The sequence below is a fragment of the Centruroides vittatus genome, unplaced genomic scaffold (genome assembly GCF_030686945.1).
Source record: "Centruroides vittatus isolate TY-2023 unplaced genomic scaffold, ASM3068694v2 contig_290, whole genome shotgun sequence".
NCBI classification, from domain to species: Eukaryota; Metazoa; Arthropoda; class Arachnida; order Scorpiones; family Buthidae; genus Centruroides; species Centruroides vittatus.
The window spans coordinates 1,534,967-1,561,892 of NW_027121846.1; the positions used below are offsets into that span (position 1 = coordinate 1,534,967).

The window sequence follows — 26,926 nt, forward strand, 5'->3', positions numbered from 1 at the left end:
AAAATGAATATAACTTGCTATCATATACATATAAATACAAACAGATTCTCAAATTGTATGTGCTTAAAATATTTGATTTTAAAGTAATGCAATGGAAAAATCAGTCTATATTGTTCAAAATACATTCATGATTCAAAAAATTAATCATGTTCTTTAGCATCTTTAGTTATATTTAGGTATGATAAATCATTTGGTCAATATTGTCCATTTAAATATTTATTGCAATGAACACCTTTAAACATAGTTAATTCTTCAACTAGTCTCTTGATGTACTTACTTAGTAGCAATCCATGAAGTCACTGAAGAGGTAACACAAAATTTTCATTTGTAATTCACAGTGAGATTTGCATTTATAAACTAAAACTTTTAAACATAGAACTTCTAAACTAAAGCTAAATTAAATCTAATTGTCTTCATTTCCAACTATTCAGTTCTTTTTCCTTCCCAATTTCAACTTCATTTTCTGTCTTATGTTTTAGAGGAAACCTTTAAAGAATCAACCCCTTTCTGGAAAAAGCCTTTTGTTATTTGTTAACTGTGGCTTATCTAAACTGTTTTCATTTTATTCATTTTAAATTATATATATTGAAACTATTTATTAGTATAGTATGTCTGTAATTCATGTCTATAGTGTGTTAGTAAGGTAAATTAACTCATATAAAATACAACTATAGCATTTACATTGTTTAAAAATTGGAAAAACTTTGTTCTAATTGTGTGAAATTTAAAACATACATGATTTACTTAGAACAAACCCTTGTGTAATTTGAGAACTTCCTGTATGTATCATGTAAAAAGCACCAAGTAGGACTCTATCCATTTCCAATTTTTAACCAGATGCTATTTTTCAGAGGTTTTATTAGCAAAATCTCCAAAATTTATGTTTATAATTTAAATAAGTGATTAAATATAATCTGATTTATAATGATTTATCATCATCAACAAGTATATATATTAATAGTAAATGTTTATATCAAGTAGAGAATGAGTATTGCAGAATATACTTTCATAAAATTTATAGCAAAAAGAAATATTACAATAAACCTCAAAAATACACTTTTTTACTTGTAATACTTTAAAATCTATGTTCAACCCACAATCATTGAACATTTTAAAAATAATTATTTGTTGTTTCATAAGTAAAATGAATATAACTTGCTTTCAATTTTAAAACACTTTTTATATTATTTTATAAGAATTTAGTAAAATACAGGTACTCCTCACTTTACGACGAGTTCCGTTCCAATGACTATGTCGTTAAGTGAATTGGTTGATAAGCGAGGAGCTTGCGCCGGAAATATAGAATCATTGTAAAATTATGCAAATTATGCAACAAACTTCAAATTTATTCATAAAAAGACTATTATAGTATGCTATTAGCCTATTATAGTACACTTAGTGCGCATGTCACCATCTGCCACTGACCGACACTCAAGCCGAAAAAGGGGATTCCCCGAATTGCAGGTTGAAACTTGATTGGTCGTAAGTGCGAGTGGTTGTTAAGTAGATAGGTCGTAAAGTGAGGAGTACCTGTATTAAAATTTATTTATAAATGTAGCAAAAGTTCTTGATATTTTAAATATACATAAAAATCAAAATATATTAAAATTTTTACTGAAATCTTGTCTGTTATTTCTTTTTGCTATGTTCTTAAAACTTTTAAATCACTTATTATATGTAAATGGCTACATATAAAAATATTACATATCTTGTAAAATGCAACAATAAAATTAAATTATTTAAACAAACTCTTTTGTTCTATTGAACAATTTAACAATGTACCTGGAACAACAGGCTGAACAGGCAGGGGAACAGATGAAACAACAGATGGAACACTAAATGGAGCAGGAGAAACTATAGACGATGTAGACAAAACCACAGAAGAATTAGTTGATGAAATAATTTGTTGAAATTTTGGCATAAAATTTGTCAACTTCTTCTGTGTATATATTGGAACTATAAACTTTTCAAGACAGACTTTAATCCAACAGGCTTTACAAAACTGTGAAGAAGACAAGCCCTTTTCTACACTGTAAACAGGACTAAAATCACAGCAACCTAAGAAAATGTTTAAATTATTAATAAAAAAAAAATAATTTATAAATTCTAACCTACAAAGAGTTAAGTTACCTGCTGAAGTACAATAGAATTGTTCTGGCTTTCTAAGAAACCAAGTGAAAAATTTGCTACAAGCATCACAGCAAAATTGTCCATATCGTCTTTTCATGTGTACATAAAATTTTATTTGTTTACATACTGCACATATCACAGTACCTAACAGAAAAAAAAATTATCATTTTTATTTGCTTATCTAAACACTCATAACTCCATCATAAACATATACATTTCAATTTCTTAGATTCAAAACTACTTTTAAATTAAAAAACATTACCAAAATGTTTGATTTAACTTCAACTGCATTGAACTTCCATATAATTTTAGAAAACAACAATTTCAGATTTTAAAAGAGAACTAATCCAAAATAAAGGTTTAACCCACTTATTGTAATCATGGATATTGTCATCAGAATTAGCATGTCCCAAAACATATAAGTTAATAATAATTATTATTATAATAATTTTAATTATAACACCATTAATAATAGCAAGGTTGAGGCCGAAGTTTTAAACATGAAAACGTGTACATCGAACATTCAGCGCCGCTTTCCTATAAGCCTAAAAGTTTGAGTGGTGTTTGGAAAGTCGTGGAATCATGCTCGACATTCCAAATGCCATTGTCAAACTTCTAGGCTTACAGGAAAGTGGTGCTGAACGTCCGACGTACACATTTTCACATTTAAAACTTCGGCTTCAACCTCGCTATTATCAATAATAATAATAATAATAACATTTATAATTAATAAATCTTCCAGGTTATGTATTTTACAATCATTCCTTTTAATATCCTTTTAATGTGAGAATATCCAATAAAATTAGAATTTTCACTAAATGTAATCTTGTTTGTGTATCCCACTTAATGTTATTGGTCAGTTATTAGTCCCAAGCAAGTCCCAAAGTAGTTATAATAAACAACATCTACTGTATATAATAAACTGAAAAATTCGTTAATAAATTTATGAATTAATGAAATTCATTAATATAATGAAACTGAATGAGCTACCACAGGAATTTTTCTTGTGTAATTTGTTAAGCTCCATCCCTCACCACTATCCAGTCTATATATATGTATATATAATGAAATTGGCTCATTGTGGATAATAGTGTAAATATATACAGTAGAATCTGTTTATTGCAATCGCTTTGGAACTAACCTGTACTAATAATAGTAATCAATGGTTAATATTAAGGACAAATAAGGCTACAATTATTCCAAATTTTGATTTTGTTAAAGACTGTAACTAAAAGGATGTGTTAAAATAATGAAGCAACGTATAACTTGAAAATTTATTAATTATAATAAAAATAATTATTATTATTATATAATAGTAATTCATCCAGCATTATTTTTCTACAATTATTTTCCTACAATTCTCCTGTGCAGATCGAAAACATTTGTGATTGTATTAAATATCCTGGAAATTCTTATAAGGTTCAGATATATACTGTTTTTTAGAATTTTTTTCAATAGCATCTCTAACAATAGCTAGGTTATAACTGAATTAAAAGCAATTTTAACTATTGTAAGTAATGTTTAATATTTAAAGCATTAGTTAAGATTAACAACAATCATCATTATCAGTTACATGTTGTGGCTGATAGAAAAAAAAAGCCTATTTATCTGATGATGATGATAACTATAGAGAAGTTACATGAACATCATCTCGTGACCAAATCGTCATCACTCTGTCTCCTGCGTCATATTTGTGCCGTAGGTGTGTAGATATAGTTTGGCTTGAGTCTGAATGTATCACGTGTAGAAGATGGCAAAACAGGCATTTTACATTTTTAGCTATGTTATGTATAACAAAGAAAAACTATGGAAACATTTTTACACTTTTGGATTCAGGAAACCTTGAAACATTGAGAAATACAAAAAAAAAAAATTTCAATATTTTTTTGTGTGTGGATGTGTGTGTGTGGAGTGGTCATGATTTTGTTCACCCAATCTGAGCTCAATAATTCCCATGATTTTTGTCGAAAATTTCTGAAATTTTGTAAGGAATTTTGTATATCGGGAGATCAACACTATTCAGTTTTGGTAGTTAAAGGTTGAGGGGATAGTGGATCATATCTCAATTAGGGTCAAATTTAATGAAAATTTAATTCATTATAAACATTTACAGTTTTAGAAACATAACCAAATGATTGCCTTAAATAATCAAGCTAATGATTAGTACTAAGTAATTTGCTACTAGAGGTAGACATTAGGTGCATCTCTTAACTAAATTAATAATTAAAATTTTAATAATTTATTAAATAATTTCAAATCATCTAGAAGAAAAGAACTGACCCAGGCCAGGGCTTGAACCAACAACCTCCACTTGGTATGCAGAGATTGAAGTCTGTTTATTTAATAAATTATTAAAATTATACTTATTAATTTAATTAAAAGATGGTGCCTAACATCTACCTCTAGTAGCAAATTACTTAGTATTAATCATTAAATTAGCAATGTTATAGCCTGATTATTTAAGGGGATAATTTGGTTATGTTTCTATATACATATCGGACTTTGGAATGTTTGATACATTTAAATTTTTTTATAAAATTCATCTCTACCCTCAAAATTAAGCCTTTAGCCATTTTATAACTAAAAGTATAAAACACTTTTTATAACAAAATCTCTCAAATAATGGCACCATACACACACAAGTTCTGATATGTTCATATCACTTCAACTTTTTAAGATATTTTTATATACATTCCATGATTAGATATCACAAAAACTTTACAAACAAATCATAAAAAACTGAAATATGTATTTCAAAACATGATCATTCCACAAATCAATTTAATATATGTTACTTTCTCTTTTTGAATTCTGTTTTTTAGTATGAGATATATTAGCTTTAAATTATTGAAATTTATACTGAAAAATTTAACTATTTTTTAACACTAAATTTGAGTTTGATGATAATTATATAAGCTATCTAAAAATGTTTACCTATTATGAAGCTTAATCGCATTAAAAGATATTTGTTTAATCTACAATTTAGGAAAGAACAATTGTTAAACAACCAATGAAACATAACTCTATAGCTAGACTTGAATGTTTAAAAGGAAAGGATATAAGACTTTTTATGTTGATATTCTACATTTTAAATGTTACCTATCACTTATATATTTATAATTTTAAATATCACTTGCAATTAAGGACCATCCATTAATTATGTATATAGTTTTTAAGCCACTTTTGACCTCCTTCCTACAGTATGTACTGTACAATGATGTACTTTTGGCAAATCCCTCTCTCTTTAATTACATATATAGTAGTTTATAAACTACTGATACTGAAAAATTACTTAAAAATTCTACAAATATTTTTTAAACCGATAGTTTATTTAAATGATTTCTCATTGTGTACAATGATGTACTTTTTGAAATCCTTCTTCCTTAAACTGTACAGATTGTTTCACATATCTTAACTGGATGGTACATGGTACTCTGTAGGGACTATGGAAGTTTTATAAAGTTCAAGAGCTCCTTTTTAGTAATGTAGGGTGATCCTGTCATAGATTTGTCAAACGATATATTTCCTTTCCTATGAAAGGAACAATTGTTTGAAAAATAGACTGGTTCTTGCAAACGTGCATTTTTACAGTTCAACTAAGATTCATAAAACAAGCTGTACACACAATTAATGGATGGCATCTTATCAATTATATTTTAATCCTCAAATAGAAGTTTTTGATTTAAAATTTAAAAGATTTTCTTCTTAAACAATAAAATAGGAAATACTTGCTAGAATTAGTATTTTTCTCAAAACATAAAATATTAATTTATTGATTAATTTAATATTAATTTTGATCAAACATTATGTTTCGAATTAAAAATAAATAATTAAAAAACTAAAAATAAATTAAGTATATTTCATAATTAACAAATATAAAAACAAATTTACAATACCTGTTGTCTGACCTTCTTTCCATAATAAATTATTTATTTCTTCAGCATTATCTACGTTTTCTTCTTTGAATATTTCAAGTTTAGAACTGACCTGCTCTTGCTGACTATTATTAGATTTGTTTTCATTGCAGTCACTAATGTCTGTTACCTCTGGAACTGAATCATTTATTATTGAAGATATGTTCTTGGACTCATCATCTGTCTTACTCTGAGATTTTCTTCTAAATCTTGTTTTGAATACTGACTCCTTATTAACTGATTTATTATACCTTCTTAATCCCCATGGTGATTTATGTTTTCTTCTTTTCCTTGCACCTCTAGTATATAATTTTGGATATCTTAAAGACTGCTTTTTAACTTTTACAGAAAGTTTATTATATTTTTTCCTCCTAGTTTTATATGGGTCACAATTTGTTTGCACCTTCAAACTTGGTTTCCACTTTCGTTTTCCATCTACAACTAATGGTTGTTCTAATGAACCTAAAGACCTAACAGGAACCCACTCATAGGATATATATCTGGGCTTATGTTTCACAACTGATTTATTTACTGACACTGGTGTTTGTTTTAAATTAATTTTTTCTTCTTTTGAAGGCTCACTAGTAGTTTCTTTATTTGATATATTGCTTTGTCCACCTTCTTCTGAAAGCCTTTTTTTCTGAGTTATTCTTTGAGATGTTCGTACACTTGAAAGTGGGAAACTCGTGCATTTTCTTCTCTTATTAGGTAAAACAACTTTATCTTTTGGCTCTGTTCCTTCATGCACTTTTGAATTTCTTCTTTCTGATATATTTTCAGATTTTATATTTGATAGTGAGCTATCGTTGTTTTCATGTGAGCATTTATGATTTGTGACTTTACCTAAATGGTTTTTAGCTTTTTTCAGAAGATTTTTTGCTGCATTTTCACTAGAATGTCTATGTTGATTATGTTGAAAAGAATTTAAAGAATCTGTTTTGTTATTTGATTTTATAGTATTCTGAATTTTATCACACGAAGCATCTTCTGTTTTCACTATTTGTTTCGATTCACTAAATATTAAATTACTCCTTGATATGTTTTCTCGTTTCCAGAGTCCACTCAAACCATCTTTTATCATTTTATTATATGATTTCCATTGTAATGTTCTCATTCCAAATCTGGTTCTTCGTATTTCTGATTCTGTTGATAGAGAATCATACTTTTTTGTGAAATCCCTGCGAGTTTTATTTTCTAGTTTATATTTAGAGTAAATTTTTCTAGAACTTGAAAATCCTTCAAATTCTTCCTCCTAAAAAAATATGAATTTTGAATATTACATTCTTTATTTTCAAATCTATAAATCCAGTAACGAAAAACAATTTAATAACTGAACTAATCTTTCAATCGTCTTTAAAGATCATCATCACTGTAAAGGGATTGTAATTAACAGTAGAGACAAAGTGCTGTCATTGCATGCATGGAGGGCATTGTTTGAAGTTGTCTAGTTTAATTATCATCTCTTTTTTATTATTACATCTATACTAATTTTAACCTTCTTCTGTTCTATGTTTATTCATTTATGAAACATACTTTTATTTATATTCATTTTATATAGTATTTTTTATTTTAGTTATTTTAGATTATTTTCTTTAGAAATTTTAACTATTTTAATGTATTTATTTTTAACTGTATGTTTAATATTATTCAACCTGTCTATTCAACCCTTGCATATGCAATATGTAATATAATTCAAATAGTTTGATCGCTTGTATTTTTAAAGATGTTTTCTGTTCTATCTTAAAGAAAATAATAAAACAAAATCAAAAACATTAGTTCAGTTATTAACCACTACAAAACAAATAAGTACACATACATGTTTTAAGACAAAATATATACTTTTATAAATTGAAATTTAAAATACATTTCTATGACTTAAAAATTATTTAATATATAATTGATATAATTTAAATTGCTTAAAACTTATAAATATAAAATTACTTCTATTTTTACTAGTTAAAAGTGGTCTATTTAGTTTTTATTTTGCCATAAACAAACTTGATAAATGCATTTTGAATGTTATAACAATGAACTAAAAACAAATTGAAAAACTACCAAAGAATGTGATGTAGAAAGAAAAAAAGAGAATGAAAAAATGCTTCAACAATTGAACAAAAGACAATTGTGATAAACAGAAATGAAGAGAAAAAAAAATGAAAAATATTGGAATTCTTTAGGGATAGCTCATTCCACAGTGTACAGTGAAATTCCATTAACCCAGGATCTGGTATGCCAGCAAACCCAATAAATTGGCATGTTGAGCTTGTCATTGGGAGTCATCAATGCACTGGTAGGTCCAGAGTTAAGATTGTGTAAAAGTGCTCAAAAAGTGAAATGGTGTGGGTTTTCCTTTTAGATATGACAAATGCCAAGACAACATGATGCTGTGCAACATAAAATCAGTTATCTTGTTTAAGCAGGTGGAAAACTGGATAGTCGAAAATAAATCACTAAACCAAACCAAATAAATTTAACCAAATACCAATAAATTTATTGAAATAAAAACATTTTCAATCAGATTTTACTGATCAGTTATCTTGTGCATGATTTTTCTAGAGACTTTTCCAAAAACATTAGTACATAGGTTTGATATGAGAGCATTTCAAAGAGCAAGACAGACAACTATCACTCTAGCACAGTATGTAATGGAGCCCAAAATGTCAGTAATATGGGAAGAGGCTAGATTGATTAAAAATATACTACACTCAGATAAGCTGAGAATGCTAGAGGCATGGGAAATATATAAAAGGTCACAACAGGAAAGATGTATAAACAGTAAGGACACTAAAATTAATTCCAATGCATGGAATGCATTTATAGACAATCTGATACAGGGAGATATGTTTTAAGAACATACGGTACATACAACATTTGTAATCGATCAAGGTCAGACTGGGGGAGGGGAATCCTACCTACTCTAATCATTTTGTCAACATCCGAGTCGCTATAATCTCATTAGGGTAAGGAGACAAGATTTTCCTGCCAAATAATGCATTTAATTTCTAAGTCGATAGGGATCAATCCTGACATTGCCAAAAAGGCACTAGTGGGTGCAGTCCTGTAAGCCTTACAAATGAGGAGAGCTGCAATCCTTTCAACAGATCAAAGTCCATAATCGTAAAAAACTGTTGTGGCCACATGGTCCAAGACCTGTACGGTATAGAGGAGTGCTGGCTGAATAGCTCCCTGTAAATAAGCTTAGTAGCGTTAGGGCCAAGCCCCCATGTGTTCCTAGCAATACTAATGAGGGCATTGGCCATCTTTTCAGCTTTGTCCATGATGTATTTGATGTGGGGTGTGAAGTTAAGTCTCTCGTCAAGAATAAAACTTAAATATTTAATTTCTGTTGTTTGCTTTATTCTGCGAGCACCTATTCAAAGGGTAAGCTTCCTGACAATTGGTGCATTCCTACCAACTATCATGCTTTCGCATTTGTCTGTGTTAATGGGTTGCCTATGCTTAATACTCCATTGGTAAATGTTATTGAGAATGTTGTTGAATATGTCCTGTAATTGTTCACTGTTCCTGTGTGAAGTTAGGATAATTGTGTCGTTCGCATAGCCCTGTATACGGCAGCCAGTAGGCAGGGTGTTGTTTAAGTGCAGAATAGAGTTATAGGCTATGTTCCAGAGACCAGGACCAGACCTGGATCCCTGAGGACAGCCTTGAGTGATGGGTATGACTATATTATTTTGTGTTGTATAAACACCTGCACTCCTGTTGCTAAGATAGGACTGAAGAAATTTGTAAAGATTTTGAGGGCAGTGATGAGCATGTAATGTGTGCAGGATAAAAGGCTACCAGGAGTGATGAAAGACCTCTAAAGTCAATAGTGATAATTGTGGTATGCTGATTGATTTGTTTAGCCTGATGGATGTAATTAATGACCTGATGGATAGCATCTACTGTATCTTTGTTTTTAGAGAAGCTGAACTGATTCTGATGCAGGGCTCTACGCTTGAGTAGATGCCATGTGATCCTATTAATCATTAGACCATCTAACACTTTTCCCAGAGTTTGGAGAAAGCAGATTGGCCTGAATTTTTGTAAGTGTTAGCACTAATGGGTTTGGGAATCAATTTGACACTAGCCTTTTTCCACTGAGTAGGAAAAAGGCCAGTGTTCAAGCAAATATTGAAGAGGATTACAAACGCTGTAGGATTAGCCTCAAACACATTTTATCATCCTAGTGGTTATGCCGTCAAGACCTGGGGCTTTGTTATTGGTGAGTGAACAGAGGGAATTCGAAACCTCGATGTAGGTGAAATTGTGGTCATTGTCTGTATTAGGTGGAGTGAGTGTAGAACTTCGAAGAAATCCATATCTGATAAATGCATAAACGGAGTGTAGAAGAAGCTATGGCTGGAGGTATCCAAGAATTTTCAACAAGAAGAGCCTATTGCTGTATCGTTAAATTGACCAAATTGTCAACCTAATCAATACAGAAGTAATAGATGTAGACAAGCAGGATATTGAGGAGTTACCGTATGTTTCTGGTGAGAGCCTTACCAACGACAACCTTCAAGAACTGGCAGAACAAGGAATTCATGTAGAACTGGAAAATAGTGATTCTGAAAATGAAGAATCCAAAGAATTTCTTTATAGATTTCCTTAGTAAAAATTTGGTAACAATAACCAAAATCATTGATCAAATTGTATCAAATGATCCAGATTTTAAAAGGAGTGCATAAGAAAGACGAGGCATTTTGGATGCAATCAATCTCCTGCTACCAACATTTGCTTAGTGAAAGAAAAAAAAAGGAACAAATGACACTAGACGACTTCATGGAAAAAACAAAAAAAATCACAAATTTCAGAAGAGCCAGGACCTTCATTACAAAAATGAACTTTATACTTCTGTGTGCATGTTTGTGTATTATTTGAAATATTATTATGCAAATTAATATAAAAATAACTGAAAATTAAAGTAAAATCTGTTTATTTTTGGTCACATGTTCCCTTTCCCTATTTACTCTGTGTTAAAATGACCTTGTTTAAAGCTGTTTCATTTTAGCACTTTGTCATCTAGGAACCGTATCCCCCTGCATTAAGCGGGGTCTTACTGTACTTGCGAAAATATAATCAAACAAGAACATGTTCAAAAAGAGTCAACCTAAGTACTTTTCCAGTAGTGGAGTAGATGCATTACAAATATTTTTGACAATTCGTAAATCATCTACTGCATCACTGGAAAAGTACTTAGATTGATTCTTTTTTGAACATAAGATATAAATTCCAGCTTTTGAAAATTGCAATTTAAACAAGTACATATCTCATTGTAAATTACTAATTACATTATTTACTTCAAGTGGCTATTTGCATGTTTTTCTACGACTTACTGTTACAAACTACAGTTTAACTGTTTGCCATTATTTGACTTTATTGAATATGTTTTTTTCCACTGTGATACTTTCTTTTTTAATTTTATTTGTTTTTGCTTCTTATTGGAGGAGTTGAACTTAACCCAGGTCCAATGTCTCGTACACCACCTTCTTCACCTTGCAATAAAGCTTCAACTTCTGCTGATAAACTTTGTCGATCTCCAAGCGAACCAACATTGAAATCATCTCAACTGGATGACTATTTTGCATTGCAGGATATTCCTTCTCAACTACCTTAGAAGATTGTGCGTTTTCTCGAGGAATGTTTTGATACTAATTCTATCGAAACTGGAAGAATTGTCATCGAAATTTGACTGGCTGTCTAATTTACATAAGGAGTATGATGAACGTCTATCTTGCCTGGAAGGAGAAATTACCAAACTTTTGTTTTTTAAAACTGTATGTATGGACAAATTCTCTCTTCAGAATTATTATATAGAATCTGTATACAACGATTCGAAGAAAGATATTATTGTTTCCAGTTTGAGTGATGATGACAAAGAAATGGTATTGAATTATTTAAAAGACAAAGCAGGAAGTCTGTTCTTTTTATTAATAGTTATCAAATATTGGGAACTCAGCTTATATTGTTTAAGCTCTATACTCAAGATGACAAAAGAGTTATTTTTAAAAATTTAAAGAAAATTCGGGCGTCACCATTCTATTCATGCATTAGTCTTTGATGATTTGTCATATAGCTCAAGATTAAGGTGTAGAAAATTGTTGCCTTTTTTTGCAAAAGCTAAATCTTTGAATAAAAAAGTATTTCTGAAAGTCAATTGCCTGATGGTCGATGGTGACAAATCCACCTTCAATCTGGAAATAAATGAATTATAAAAGATTGATACTTTTATAGACAAATCCAGCCAAAAGGGTTAAGTGGAACAATTGCTAAAGAGAGAAATAAAACTTTGGAAATGAGATTATTGTCTTGGAATTGTCAAGGAATGCTGGACTTGACAGTGAATGACCAAGAGTTTATATATTTATTGCATAATTATGATTTAGTTGCTTTTACTGAGACTTGGTTTAACAAACTGTTATAAACCAGTTCTTTTTTTGTCGAATCCAGATTTGTTTTTATATGAACAACTTGCTAGAAAACCAATTGGTCCCGGTCATCCATATGGCTGTCTCATTCTTGCAGTTTCCCAAAAATTAGGATTTTTGGAAATGTTGTTTAACTCTGACAATCTAATAGTGATTAGATTTAATTATAGGAAAAATTTTTGTTTACTTAGTCAAAGTTTGATAATTGTTCTTGTTTATTTGAGAATAGATCTTTATGATATACTGTTAAAAAAAATGAAAGACTTGTTGATGAATTTCTCTGAGGATGATATAGTTATTTTGGGAGACATGAATGCTAGAATAGGCAAGAAACTAGATAATTTTTATGCTGGTAGTATTAATGTTCTAAATTCTCAAAGATCTAATGATTTAATATTGAACCAAAGAGGAAAAAGCTTTTTACAATTGATTACATCACACGGATTGTATATTTTAAACGGTCGACATGTTTCAGACAACCCAACTAAATTTACTTTTCTTTCGACAGTTGGTCTATCTGTTATAGATCTAATAACAGTAAATGTAAATTTACTAGACAGACTACTGGATTTTAGAGTTCTTTATATTTTCAATTCTGATCATTTTCCAGTTTCAATATCATTTGAATTTACAACAGATAGTGTATTGACTTTAAAATTTTTAAATATTCGCTACATATGAAAACAAGAAAGATCAGATAACTATTTGTCTTTGATCAGCTTGCTATATAACTCGGTTAAAGAGACCTTTCTGCTGGATGCGCACAGTTACTATGATGAACTATTAAAAAATTTGTTGACTTTGGCTTTACGATGTGGAATGGTTAAGAAAAATATTTCTTTATCATCATTTGAGAAGCAATAGTTCAATCCTCAGTGTCTACATTTAAAGAAAACAAAGAACCAAATACTATGAATGTTTCGAAGAAACAAAACTAGATATCTATTGGACCAATACTGTAAATTAAATAAAAGTTACGAGTTGCTATGTAAGGCAAAGAAAAAGTTATTTTTGGCTAAAATAAACTCATTATTATTGAAGACAAAAAATACTAGAGATTTTTGGTCACTAGTTAATAAATCTCGAATTAAGAAACCGTGTGAAAATGCTATATCTCCCTTGGATTGGTTGAATTATTTGCAAGAGTATTTTGCTGGACCAAATACAGTAATTTATACTGATTTGTCTTGCTGATAATGTTCCTCTTTTGGATGACTTTATCACTGAGTGAATTGGTGAATTGGAAACTGTAATCAGAAAATTAAAATAATCTAATGCTCCAGGTCTTGATAATATAAGGAATGAAATGATAAAATACCTCTCTACAGAAATACTACTAGATACATTGGATATGTTTAACTCCTTTTGGTCTAGTTGCTCTTTTCTTTTATCTTGGAAACAAATTGCTTTAAGAATGATTTATAAGAGGGGAAGTAGCAGACGCCAATTAATTATAGACCAATTGCTTTAATTAATGTATTTAGAAAGGTTTTTTCAACTATTATGGCAAATCGTCTCTGGAATTGGATGAATGAGTTTAATATTGTTACACCTCTCCAAGGAGCATTTGTTAAAAATAGAGGTGTCGAATACAATTTGTTTATTTTGACTGGTCTTATTCAAATATCACTTTTGAGGAAACGAGGGAAACTATATACTGCTTTTATTGATCTCAAGAAGGCTTTCAATATAGTCGATCATGATTTGTTATGGTATAAGCTTAAGAGCATTGGTCTTTCTGCATTTTTTGTCAACTTACTTGAGAGTCTGTTTTCTAATACTAGATATCTTATAGAAACTTTTTCATTTTGTACTGATTACGTTGAGTCCAATAGAGGGCTACCTCAAGGAGAACCACTGAGTCCTATCCTTTTTATTCTGTTTTAGAACAATCTTCCTAGCCATCTGAGAAGTCAAAGATCTATGATAGTATTGTCTTCTCATGTTGAAATTGACTGTCTTCTTTATGCTGATGATATTCTTCTCTTGGCTAATTCAGCTTTGCTTGGGGAAAGACTTAATCTTACTTGGAGATATTGTGAAGATAATCAAATGACAATTAATTTGGAAAAGACAAAGCTTATGATTTTTCGTAGAGATGGAAAACTTAAAAAAACGGATAATTTCAGTTTAGAAAATCATAAACTGGAAATTGTTTCAAATTTTAAATATCTAGGTATTTATTTTTCTTCACATGGCACATTCTCCTATCATTTAAATAAAGGATTACTTGCTGCAAAATCCAAAATCTCCAATCTCATCAAGTTACTTATTAAAATTACAGCATCTTCATTAAATAATTATTTTAAATTATTTGATTCCTTGATTGGACCAAGTATGTTTTATGCTTTTCTGGTTTGGGACAGTCTTTTAGTAGACAAATTTGAACCAATACAGCTATTCTACTTTAAGCAGGGTGTTCCATATTAAAAAATCTGTTTCAGGATCTGCAGTGAAAATGGAATTGGAAAGACCTCCCCTTGCTATTGGATTGTCGATAAAATTGTTTAGGTTTTGGAGAAAACTTATTGACCTACCGGAAGATGACTATCGGAAATTAATATACAAAAGACTTTCAAAAATAAATGTTAATTCTCTTTTGAAGCCATGGCCTGCTATTGCTAAAGGATTACTAAATAATACTGGATTGTCCTCTATTTATATGTATTTAAGTGAAAGTTTGTTCTTTCTGGACTGTGATCAATGACTAAGAGACTTATATTGGTTAAAACATGGTCATTATTTGAGTGAATGAGGTTGAAACAGTAAAATTTTTCTTAATGGAATGTGGAGTCCAGCACCTTATTTATTGTCTAATTTGAGTTAGAAAATAAAGTCATTTGATGCACAATTTACATTAAATAGGTTTTCGATAAACCTAAATGGTAAAATAATTAATGTCTTAGGTGACTCTAAATGTTCTTTTTGTGGAACAACAGTGATGAATTTGAGAAAACACCTTGATTCTTACAACATTCTTTTGGATGTTCAAGTTGCTACACTGCCATCTGATTCTTGTTACCAAATTTTATTCGATGACAGTTTTGTCATGTTAACTTTGTATAAATTATATAATTTCTTTGTTTATGTATGAAACTCGAAATAACAACATTCTTTAACCCCTTTGTAATAACACCCGTTATATCAAATAATAAAGATTGATTGATTGATTATTTACTTCAAGTGTTATGATCTTAATAAATACTACTGCAAATACTTTTGTGGATCATTCAAAATTCATATGCTTTTCAAGAACAGCTCAGGGCAACATTTAATTTCTAGATAGAGTCTTGTTCGAATGTTCTTTTAGTGAACTCATTTGTATTCTTATTTCAAAAGAAAGGTTGTAATCGCTTATATTTTTAAGTTTGCTTTTGTTAAAATAAGCTATGTACAAAGACATCAATGTCTTCATTTATTGTTGTCTTTTAATTACCTGTGATAATACAGTCAACTCACATTAATATGAATTGCTGGAAGAACAATAGTTAATTTGCTTCATCAAAAGTTCTTATTAACAATTTTTACAGTCAAAGTCATATAATTTAGAGAGTTAAGGCTTAGGCTAATAGGTGATTGAAATCTCTAAATTAAATTTTGGATTCATTTACTAAATAAAATTAAATTAATTCACAAAAACAAATTAATGTTCTAAATCATTTTCAAATCAAACAAAATGAGATGGTATTTGCCATTTAAGTGTGGAGCAGTATAACAGAGTAGTTAAACAAAACAAGGCTAAAAGAAATCAATGTTTTTTTTTCTGTTGAAGATTGTTTGACAATGTAAAAAATATTTTTTATGCCAAGAGAGTAAAAAAGGGAGCCAAATTTGGTACAAAGTAGCCAAACCTGGCATTACTGTGTACACCCCAATATGCAAACTAGAATGTGTTTGCTTGGGACTGCATATGTTTAAAGGGGTGGACATCCTTAAACTTTAACCCCTGTTTTCTGAATACAATAGAATGGTATGCTAAAACCAGATGTTTGAATTGTTCTACAATTGGAGATCAAACCAATCTTTGCTTACTAGAAGAATATATATTCTATTCAAAATAGAACATTTATTACAATACCACTTTTTATTGAAGTGTAGAAAGTATCATTATTGAAAATAAGTTATTTCTTGGGGAGTTATGAAGGTAATTTACAGTTGGGTCTAATGAATTCCGACAAAATTGTTCAACTTATTGCACAAAAATTCACATTGTGACAATGGCATTTTACCAGAGCAACAGCAAAATTCACTTGGCTTTGTTTATTGTCTTTATATGTTGCTTGTGTTCTAAACTGAAAAATTCTTTCTTGAATAAAAGTCTTACAAATGATTATTACAATAATACTGTCGTCTCAATTTGATAGGAAATTGCTTGGCTTGAGATCTATATACATCTTTAATGTTTTCAAATGCTATAGTATAATGATTGCTAGACATATAACAAAATATTTTTATTGTATCTTTTATATCTTAACACTTGATTGTTTACTATTTTTATTAATGCCTGTTGTATTTAAATTTAAAAACTGTTCAATTGTCAAATTTAATAATTATTTTGCTGTATAACTGAGGAACAGTTATTAAAAATGAAGTATTATTGATGAGATTTATGATTATGAATGTTTTCACAATTTAAGAATGATCTGTAATAAATATTAAGTAGCATTTCCTGTTCTACAAATACCTTGCTAGAAGGAGAAGGAATGCTCTTCTCATAAGGGAAGTGATAGCTGAGTTGAGATAGTGTTTTGGTTAAAATGTAGTAGCAGGAATAATTTGCGGTATGCTATTGTTTTTGTGATACACCGAAAATTGGAGAGGAGATAAATATTAATTAAATAAATAAATATTAAGAATAGATTTCATAAATTTTTATTTATATGCTAAGTTTTTAAATAAATATTTTATACTAAGTGATTAAAGTTTTTTGTTTTCATTATTATTTTCCAGCTTTCATGTCACAATGTAAGCTCACAAATTTTCAAAACAATAAATAAGAAAAGCAAATAAATGTTTTTTTTATTGACAAGCCTATCCTACAATGCATTTTAGAACCAAAACTTATCAAGTTTGACAGATTTAATAAGAATAAAAAATATAGAGTGGTTATAAACGATGTTTCAAATATGATGATGTATTTCTTAAAAACTAAACACAAGATATTTGCAAACCTCAGAATAATGACTCTCAAAAAATTTTCTCAAAAGTACTTCATACCTAGTCCAATTCTGTCATTCAGATGTATGTTAAGCAACAATAGATGCCCAACATATGTTTAAATAATATCTTATCTCAAGTCATACACTGTGCAACATATCCTTTGGTAAATTGGCAAATGCTGGTGTGATTCTTCTACCCAACTGCATTATTATTTTTGGCAATGGTAGACAATGTTTACATTAATAATAATGTTCGTTGTCTTTAGTTAAACCACATAGGAAAAAGTCCATGGAAATTGGATTTGGAAAGTAAAAAAGTCCAGTTATTAGTCTCTCCTTTGCTTGATCTAGCTACCTGGAAATGTTTCATAAAGAAATGCTATCAAATTTTGATGATTATGTGGTGCTCCATCCCGAAATAGGTAGGTTGGCATCATGCCTGTCTTGTGATGATGTTTTCAGAGCAGAAGAATGGTTCATAAAGCTTGTCATGTGTCACAGAACACATTCATTTGCTAATAAAAATTTTTGAGTTTCTCTATTTTGAGATCCATAAATGATGATCTTACATTCTTTAGTTTTAAAGCAATCTCTCTCTGCATGCCATATCAGAACATCTGACGTCGATGAATACCTGGCACAGGTTAATAGGTGGTTAGTAACATGCGAAGGCGTATCTTGGGGGAAGTTATATCCAGAGTAGTTCCCCGTTGCCTTCTCTGGAGCACAGTGTTACATGAGGGAAAAGAATGCCTTCCGGGAGATCTTTTAAGGAAAACTGGCCCCTATTCAGGTGCTACAAACGTGGAGAAAACCCGGAAAACTCCACATGGCCAGCCCGCCCGAGTGTGGCATGAACCCGCAACCAAATTCCCAGTGTTTAGCAACAGAACCGCTCAGCCACTGGTGGGCTTTTAAGCAATACATCATCCTAATCAGAAAGATCATTTGTAATCACCCTAAACACAACGACAATTTTATCTGGATTTTGAGCTGAATAGAATCTAAATTGTTTAATAGACAAATAGATTTGATTGACTTTTTTGGTTTTATTTTCAACATTTTTACAACAAATGCAAAATGTAAAGATGTAACTTTGTTGTTGTAAGTAAACTGCTGAGGAGGTGGTGATAGGTGTAATTTTTACTTAAAATGGTAATATTAGTAAAGACCTTCCACTATAAACTTAACTTGGACAATTAATTATCAAATAGATATTATTTTATCATCTAATAACATGCATTGCTATTAATTTTAATGTCAAATATTACAGTCACATAACCATCCATAAATGCATTTCAGTATCTTTTCCTCAGTATGACACCTAGTTATACAATTTTCAAATATTCAAGGACTTTTTCAACATATTGCCATTTTTTTACCTGAAAACTTTTATTTTGTATTTTTGTGTTTTTCTAAAATGTTAAAACTACTTTGCTTTTTCCATACACAATTTTTTGTAATTTGCCAAATCTTTCATTCTCACTCATAACAGTTAATTTTTAGTTTCCATGATCATAATCCATTTCTTTTTAAAGTTCTTTTTCAGTTTGTCATCATAACTTACAAAATAAAATTAACAACAACAGGATATACACTATTAGATAGATATTGTTTGAAACAATCACATTTCTAGTTTATAAATAATTTTACTAAATAATACTTATAAATGGTATTTACTACAGGTAGACATAATGCTTACTTATGTTAATTCTAGATGATTATATATGTCTAGAGGATCTACCTAAGTCCAGAAGATACAAGTAGAGATGTATATAACGTAAGAGTTGTGAATTTGAATTCTGATCTAAACAATGTTTTTTCAGATATTAAAATTTAAATAAAGTTCATTAATCATGAATGTTCTCAACAGATGGCAACATTTGAACCTATGATTCAAATTACTTAATTATGAAATAATTTAATCAGCCTAATTGTAACAGTGATTTTGAATAGTACTGTATTTTGTAATAAAATCATCCTCTATTGGTTTCCAAATAAGTATAAAATATAATTGTAAACAAAAATTATACTTAGAAAACATAGATAAATTTCAAGCCATATTATATGGAAAATTTCATTCTGTATTTACTAGATAAAATCTTTACTTGCTTGACGATATAAAATAAGTAACATAACAAATGAGAGAAAAAAAGTAAAGATCATTAACAAAAAAGAAGAAGAGATAATCAAAAATATCAAGTATCAACCATTTATGAAAGTTTGAGATTTGATAGCAATAAACACTGGCTAAAGCCAATTAAAAAAATGGAGAATGTAAATTATTGATATTTAACAATTAAATTAATTAACAATATACACAATCACATTATGTTCTAAATTATAAACAATTTAACTGATTAAAAATATTTAAAAACAAATAAAATCACAATTATCAAGCACAATTAAATTTAAATTACAAATTTAGCCTTGTAAAACGATGGTGTTATATGGCATCATATGCTAATTTTAATAGAATAATACAACATTTTGTTATATTAAATTTTTATTACATTATACAAATTATGATAATTAAGCTTGCCAACTCACAAATAACTGATCCAGGATTTTTCCATTTGAGTAAAAAAAGTTCAGATTTCACATTTTGTTCAGACATGAAAAAATACTGTTGTCTATTCTTTAGTCTATTTTAATATATACCTGAAAAGTTAATTGTCTTGTTGAGTAAATACAGGAGGAAAAAAGTTTCAATTTGGAAGTTGGAAAATTTAAAAATTTCTTCCAAATCCCAAGAGTCTCTTGGTGAATCCTGGAGAATTTGTAACCCTAACAATGATATTAAAACAAACAAATCCTTAACTAATGGCTTTTAATTAGGAATGTGTTTTGATTAGGTTCTTAATCTGTTCAATATTAATTAATATTTCAATCACATTATTTGCAAATAATTAATCTGAAATTAAAACAAAATTTAATAAAAATATAAACATCTGTTAGCCCAATAGTTACACTAAAGCAAAAACAATTGCCAGATCAGATCTGTAATATATCCCAATCTAACCCTAGCTTTAAAATTTAATAAATTTTTCTATAAACAAAAATGCTAGTATTAACAAGTTGGCCTAATTTAATAAAATTTGATTCTTTCATTTAAATGGCACAAAGATATACTATAAATTTAGTATATCATATTAAAAAGAATTAGTAATGACCTTTCCAGTATTTCCATATTATATACTGATAGAATATCATTTCCATTAAAATTTACCATATAATTTTCTTATAACAGTGTAATCATTGCAATTTTTAATCAAACATTAGATATTCAAAACCAGTTCTTGGATTAAACTGAACTTTTTTCTTTTAATATCTTATACAATTAATAACTAAAATCATATATAAATTCCTCAATTATTCTTTCAAAAAATTAAATTTACATTGTTTTGATTGTCCTAAAAATTTTGAAATAATATGAAAATAGGATTTATTTTATAAATCATTATTTTTGTAAATTATAAACTATTAACAAAAATAGAATTCTACATACAGTTGATACAAAGAAACTTTTCTAATTTGTTTATATTGAGGCATTTAATTTATGTGAATGGAATATATATTATTACTATCACAAGTTGTATTATTGTTAAGCTACATATTTACTATTTCTATTCTTTTCTATCTACTATTTCTTTTCCTTTTCAATAAAACTGAATTATCTTCTCTTTGATTTATCAATCTTTAATAATGATCACATTTTTGCAGGATTTAATCTTAATGTGAGTTGTATTGAGTACAACTTCTTAATATCATGTCTTGATAATTAAGATTATTACATTAGATTTATCAAATAATATATTTTGTAAAATAATATAATCAATAAATTATTAAACATTAATCTTCATGTTGATTTATTCTTAAGTGTATAAAATAGATAACTAATAATAAAAGCGAGCAGTTAAAACAGTGATTCTCAAACTTTTTCCATAAACTTATACCCAACATCCCCTAACCCATTTTCCTTTGTATGAGAAAAATCTTTGAAATATGCTTAGAAAAATTTTTCTACAAACTTCACATTTTCTGTCTTTACTTTGTGGAAACCATTAAAGGCTTTGTTTCTTTTACCTGCCACCACTTGCTTCTTTTAACTCTAGATTTACTCACTGCCCACAGCAAGACAATAGCACTCACTTTGAGAACTGCCGAGTTCAATGTTTCCGTAACATTTTGTACATTTTCTCAAAAACTTACTAGCGATAACCTATTGCATATCAATACAGTCTTACTAATCTTAAAAAAGAATATTTTATAAAATATCACCGAAATATACAACGTGATAAACCGTTTATATTCAAAATGACATTATTTGTTCATTTATGAAAATAAAGTCTTTCAATTTTGAATCAATTTGAAATATACTTCTGAACTCAGTGCTGTTTATCAGAAGTATAAATTTTAAATATGTTTTTCAAGAAAATATTAACATTAATAGTATTTAATATCTTCTAATAGGCCAATTATATGTATATTTTCTTATTAAATATGCAATAACGCCTGCATATGATTGCATCATCAAATAGATCAATCTTCCTGAAAAGGTGTAAACCAGTCATAATATACAGAATCTGTGTCATTATTTAATTATAAGTAATGTTTAATTATTCATCTGAAACTACAATAGATCAAGGAAATTGCAAAGAAATTATTGATATATTAAAAGCTGATGTAATATCTAACAATAATTAATTAAATTCTATCTGTGAAAGTTTATATTACTTGATATGATAATTACCATCAATTCAAGAAAAATCAACAATTTAAGTAATAATTAATAAATGAATTGCAAGCAAAGAAAATGGGAATAAGATATTGCAAAGAGTTGTAATAAATCTGTTAGTATTTTGAGACGAAGAGAGAATGTCAGTTGGATTAAGCATGAGTGGTAAATGTTTGAAAACAAATTTTCTATTAGTATTGATGGGAACAAAAAGACTGACTGTTAGAAATGAACTCACGTCATCCGACGAGCCGAAAACTTCATAAAAATGCCTCCATTTTCTTTCAATATTCCTATTCCTGTTATCTATAACAACATTATTATCCTGTCCGTAATATTTTAATATTTCTCGTTTGTTTTTATGACTAGGTCGACCTGGAAAAATTCGGCGCGCCCATTTTGATATAAACTATCCTTCAGGAGAAGAACTAGAGGGCGACATCTATCAGTTGGAAATTGAATTATTAGTTTAAATTTATATTGTATTATTTTGATTTTTAACTTACGAAAAATAGCTTTTTTTTATGTTATGTTCCATTTTAATATAGTATTAATGTTAATATTTATTATAGGTTCTATATTATTCTGAACAAACTATAAAATACTGTTCTGTTTTATAGTTATTATTAGTTATTGTATTACAGTATCAGTTGTTTTGGAAATGTGTAACAATAACTAAAACACAGCGTTGAACACTACTAACAATTTAATTTTTATTTATATATGTACATATTTATATTATAGCATTCGTAGAATTTACCAAATGTTTTGTGTATCTTCATCTGTACTTTCTTCCATATTTCTTGTTTTGGATTTAGTTTCGGTTGGTAAAAGGTGCCCTTTAGTAACCACCTTCTTATCTTTTCCTTTAGAAGGGCTCACTAATGGCCAAGTGTAAAAATAACCACTAAACATTAATAGTTGATCGTACCTGACCAATGGCTGGCCGTGTCGAGCTTTCCGAGTTTTCTTCACTTGTCTAACGCTTAAATAACTGCCAATTTCCCATAGAAAGTTCTTCTGGAAGGCATTTCTCTTGACAGATCGTCCATGTGTTGCTTGCCATATCCCATTAAACTAACTTTCCCTTTCAAAATATAATTATTAGCGCTTCTTTGTACTATATCTCGTTTCTTGATAGAACGTAGCAGGGATAGACTGTGGCCAACCTGGCAACACTTACCGTGCCCCTAGATTTAGCCCTTTGTCTCCCGGTCAGCCATTCTGACCACGCCCATGGTACTGCTGACACCCTCTGTACTAGAGCTCCAAATAAATTTGTTTTACCCGTTAAATTCTGTGGTTATTTCATCTAGAACCCCAAAGTGGTGACCCGAACATGATCAGAAAAACTTATTTACCCAATTCTGTGAGTAGTTAATTAGTTATATATTTCCGTCATGATGAAAAGCGAAGACCCCGTTGAGGTAGCACGTGTATCGGTGAAAATTCCACCATTTTGGAGAAAGAACGCTAGAGTATGGTTCACACAGGTGGAATCACAATTTGCTGTCTCTAATATCACAACAGAGGTTACGAAATACCATCATGTACTAGGATCGCTTGACTGTGAAATAGCCGAATTGGTCGCCGATCTAATATCCCAACCGTTGACGAGCACGCCCTACACGGACCTAAAATCGCGATTAATCGACGAGTTCGAAGAATCCGATAGTAGGAAGGCAAAAAAATTACTTTTAGAAATCGAGCTAGGAGACAAAAAGCCCTCGGCACTACTAAGAGAAATGCGGGCACTGGCCGGTACGCAAGTAACGGACGAATTTCTTAGAACGCTCTTTCTACAGAGGTTGCCTAACAACGTGCGTTCAGTTTTAGTGACCAAACAAGACAGTCTCCATACCTTGGCCGCTATGGCTGACAAAATTATGGAGATAACCAGTCCCAATTCAGACATATGTTCCACCAGTGATGCAACCGCACACCAGACAGATCGGCTCTCTCGCTTGGAGAAAGCTGTGTCAGAACTTGCCATGTCGATCCACGAGTTACGAGCACGTTCCCCCTCACGCTCAGAGAGACGACGACGTTCTCCCAGTCCGAATCTACCGGGTTATAATGTTTGTTGGTATCACTTAAAATTCAAAGCTAATGCCAAGAAGTGCACCCCACCTTGTTCTTTTAAACGTGTCATCAAGGAAGCCTCGGGAAACGACTAAGCCCCGCTCTCTCTGCGAACCAGAGGGGCGGGGAGAAAACATCCAATCGCTTATTTATTTTTGATACTACCACTGGTCGCAGATTCCTGGTCGACTCGGGGGCAGACATCTCTGTCTTACCTCCCACCACTCTAGAAAAACGACATATCAGTAATCGCCAACTCTACACAGCTAATGGCTCCGTGATACCTACATATGGGGAGCGCCTCCTTAAACTTGATATTGGACTCCGACGAACATTTTGCTGACCATTTACATTAGCAGACGTACAGCACCCTATTATAGGAGCGGACTTTCTAAGTCACTTCGGCCTTCTTGTGGATTTAGAGAATAGGTGCTTAAGAGATAATCTCACTCACCTAGCAACCCCAGGAACTACCACCACCAGAAATCAGCAGACAGTGCTAATGGTATCACCTCAACAGAAGTAATTCCAAGCTTCTCTTGAGGACGGCCGGATGGCCGAGCGGTAAAGGTGGCAGCCTACCGCTCTGGGGGACCCGGGATCGAATCCGAAAGGGTCGAATAATCCCCAGGAATTTTTCGGGGGGTGGTCCGTTCGGATATGTCGGGCCCCGTCCCTCACCACTCGGTCGCCCCATTGTGGGCCTGGCCGAACCCATAATGGGCCTACTAAAAGAGGCCCTCTTAGTGCCCACAGGGCGGAAAGAGTTAAAAAAAAAAAAAAAAAAAAAAGCTTCTCTTGGAGTTTTTCCTAACCTCCTGAAGGAACAACCTACATATCAACAAGTTAGTGACCATAATGTCTACCATACAATCGTCACGACACTGTACTTCCTATGTTAAAGAAAGTCCACAGCCCGACCAATCAATTGTGGTCTTACGCCATATTTTTTTGTATATTTTATTTGTGTATATATATATGTATATATTCTTTCCTCTTTCCCTTTATTTCTCTACCCTTTGTTCCCTGCTCTCTTTCTTCTGGAAACTTCTCCCATCGGGTGGCAACGAACTGGTTTTAAGACAAAGAAAAAGGGATAGCCTGCAGGGGCTAAAAGAGTGATAGACTGGCCTCTTTTGGGCCGAGACGACGAGCTGTGAGGACGTGTTTAGTGAGGTCTCCAGGAATTTCGCGCCGACGGGAGCACGAAGGAGGCAGCAAACCGAACGTTACGGAATCTAGAGAAAAACTCTAGAAATCTGATACAAAGGCTCTTCTGGAAGTCTATCGGAAGAACACGAAGTAGAAAATTCGAACATTACGATCGTCGAATCTCGTATCGTCCAAGAAGGCCTGAGTTGTAGCCACCATCACGAGTTCACTAGCTAAGTTTGGGTACCCGTTCTTGTCTTGTTCTGTCCTATTTTCTACATCTTCTCTTTCCCTCTCTAGCATAAGTAGTTTTAAGTAATTAGTTATGAGTTTCTTTTTCGCGCCCCTTCTGTAACGCGTCGCGTACATCAATTCTTTTGTCGCGAGTTTTTCGACTACGATTCTGCCGAGTTTTAAGTGATTTTGTAAAAGGAGTGTCGGAATACAAACGTGTATCGAGAGTCCTGTATAATTTAACAAACGCGGGTGAAAAATAAAATAAAGTTGTTAAAATTTTCTTTATCCTCTCGTCGGACTTATTTTTTCACCACGTGCATTTGACAACACTGATAAGCTCGCACAGGCAAAGCTGGAATTCCAACAAATGATAGACAAGGGAATATGCAGGCCCTCCAAAAGTTGCTGGTCCAGCCCTCTACATCTTGTTCCAAAGAAGGACGGTTCATGGCGTCCTTGTGGGGACTACCGGGCCTTGAACGCTATCACTATACCAGACAGGTACCCGATACCCCACCTTCAAGATTTCAATTGCCAACTCAGAGGCAAATCCATCTTTTCTAAAATAGACCTGGTGCGGGCATTTCACCACATACCTGTGGCACCAGAGGACGTTCCAAAAACGGCTGTGATCACACCCTTTGGCTTATTTGAATTTTTAAAATTGCCATTTGGACTACGCAACGCTGCCCAGTCATTTCAAAGATATATCCACAATATTTTACGTGAATTAGACTTTGTCTACTCGTACCTTGATGACCTTCTCGTCGCATCTCGTTCAGAGGAGGAGCACGTATCCCATTTAAGAACACTATTCACTAGACTCCACAGGCATGACATCAACATCAACCTGTCAAAGTGTGTTTTTGGTGTGCAGGAGGTTTCTTTCCTGGGCTATAACGTCTCCCAAGCAGGAATTGTTCCCCTGCCCGAACGAGTTCAAACCATCCGAAACTTTCCACGCCCGGATACTATAGAACAGCTCCGAAAATTTTTAGGGCTGGTCAACTTTTATAGACGTTCACTTCCCAACACGGCACGCACGCAACAAGCTCTTTTTGATTTGTGCAAAGACACCAGGAA

General features: G+C 31.1%; 2 protein-coding genes across 4 annotated transcripts in view; one reads left to right on the plus strand and one right to left on the minus strand.

Moving 5' to 3' along the window:
• trx (trithorax) overlaps positions 1-22,814 on the minus strand; it is a 135,220-nt gene extending 112,406 nt beyond the window's left edge. For 2 of the 3 annotated variants that reach the window (XM_067266958.1, XM_067266957.1), the window contains exons 1-4: positions 22,611-22,814; positions 6,027-7,296; positions 2,131-2,274; positions 1,783-2,058 (exon numbers count right to left, since the gene is read on the minus strand). In XM_067266958.1, coding sequence (XP_067123059.1) covers positions 1,783-2,058; positions 2,131-2,274; positions 6,027-7,158 — 1,552 coding nt within the window. In that variant the 5' untranslated portion in view covers positions 7,159-7,296; positions 22,611-22,814. The remainder of the gene's footprint in view (positions 1-1,782; positions 2,059-2,130; positions 2,275-6,026; positions 7,297-22,610) is intronic. The other variant, XM_067266959.1, reaches the window with a different exon arrangement.
• A 961-nt stretch (positions 22,815-23,775) lies between these two features.
• Positions 23,776-24,549, plus strand: LOC136972337 (uncharacterized). Its single transcript, XM_067266893.1, has one exon. The coding sequence runs from the start codon at positions 23,776-23,778 to the stop codon at positions 24,547-24,549; it is 774 nt and encodes a 257-aa protein (XP_067122994.1).
• The last annotated feature ends 2,377 nt before the right edge of the window (positions 24,550-26,926 follow it).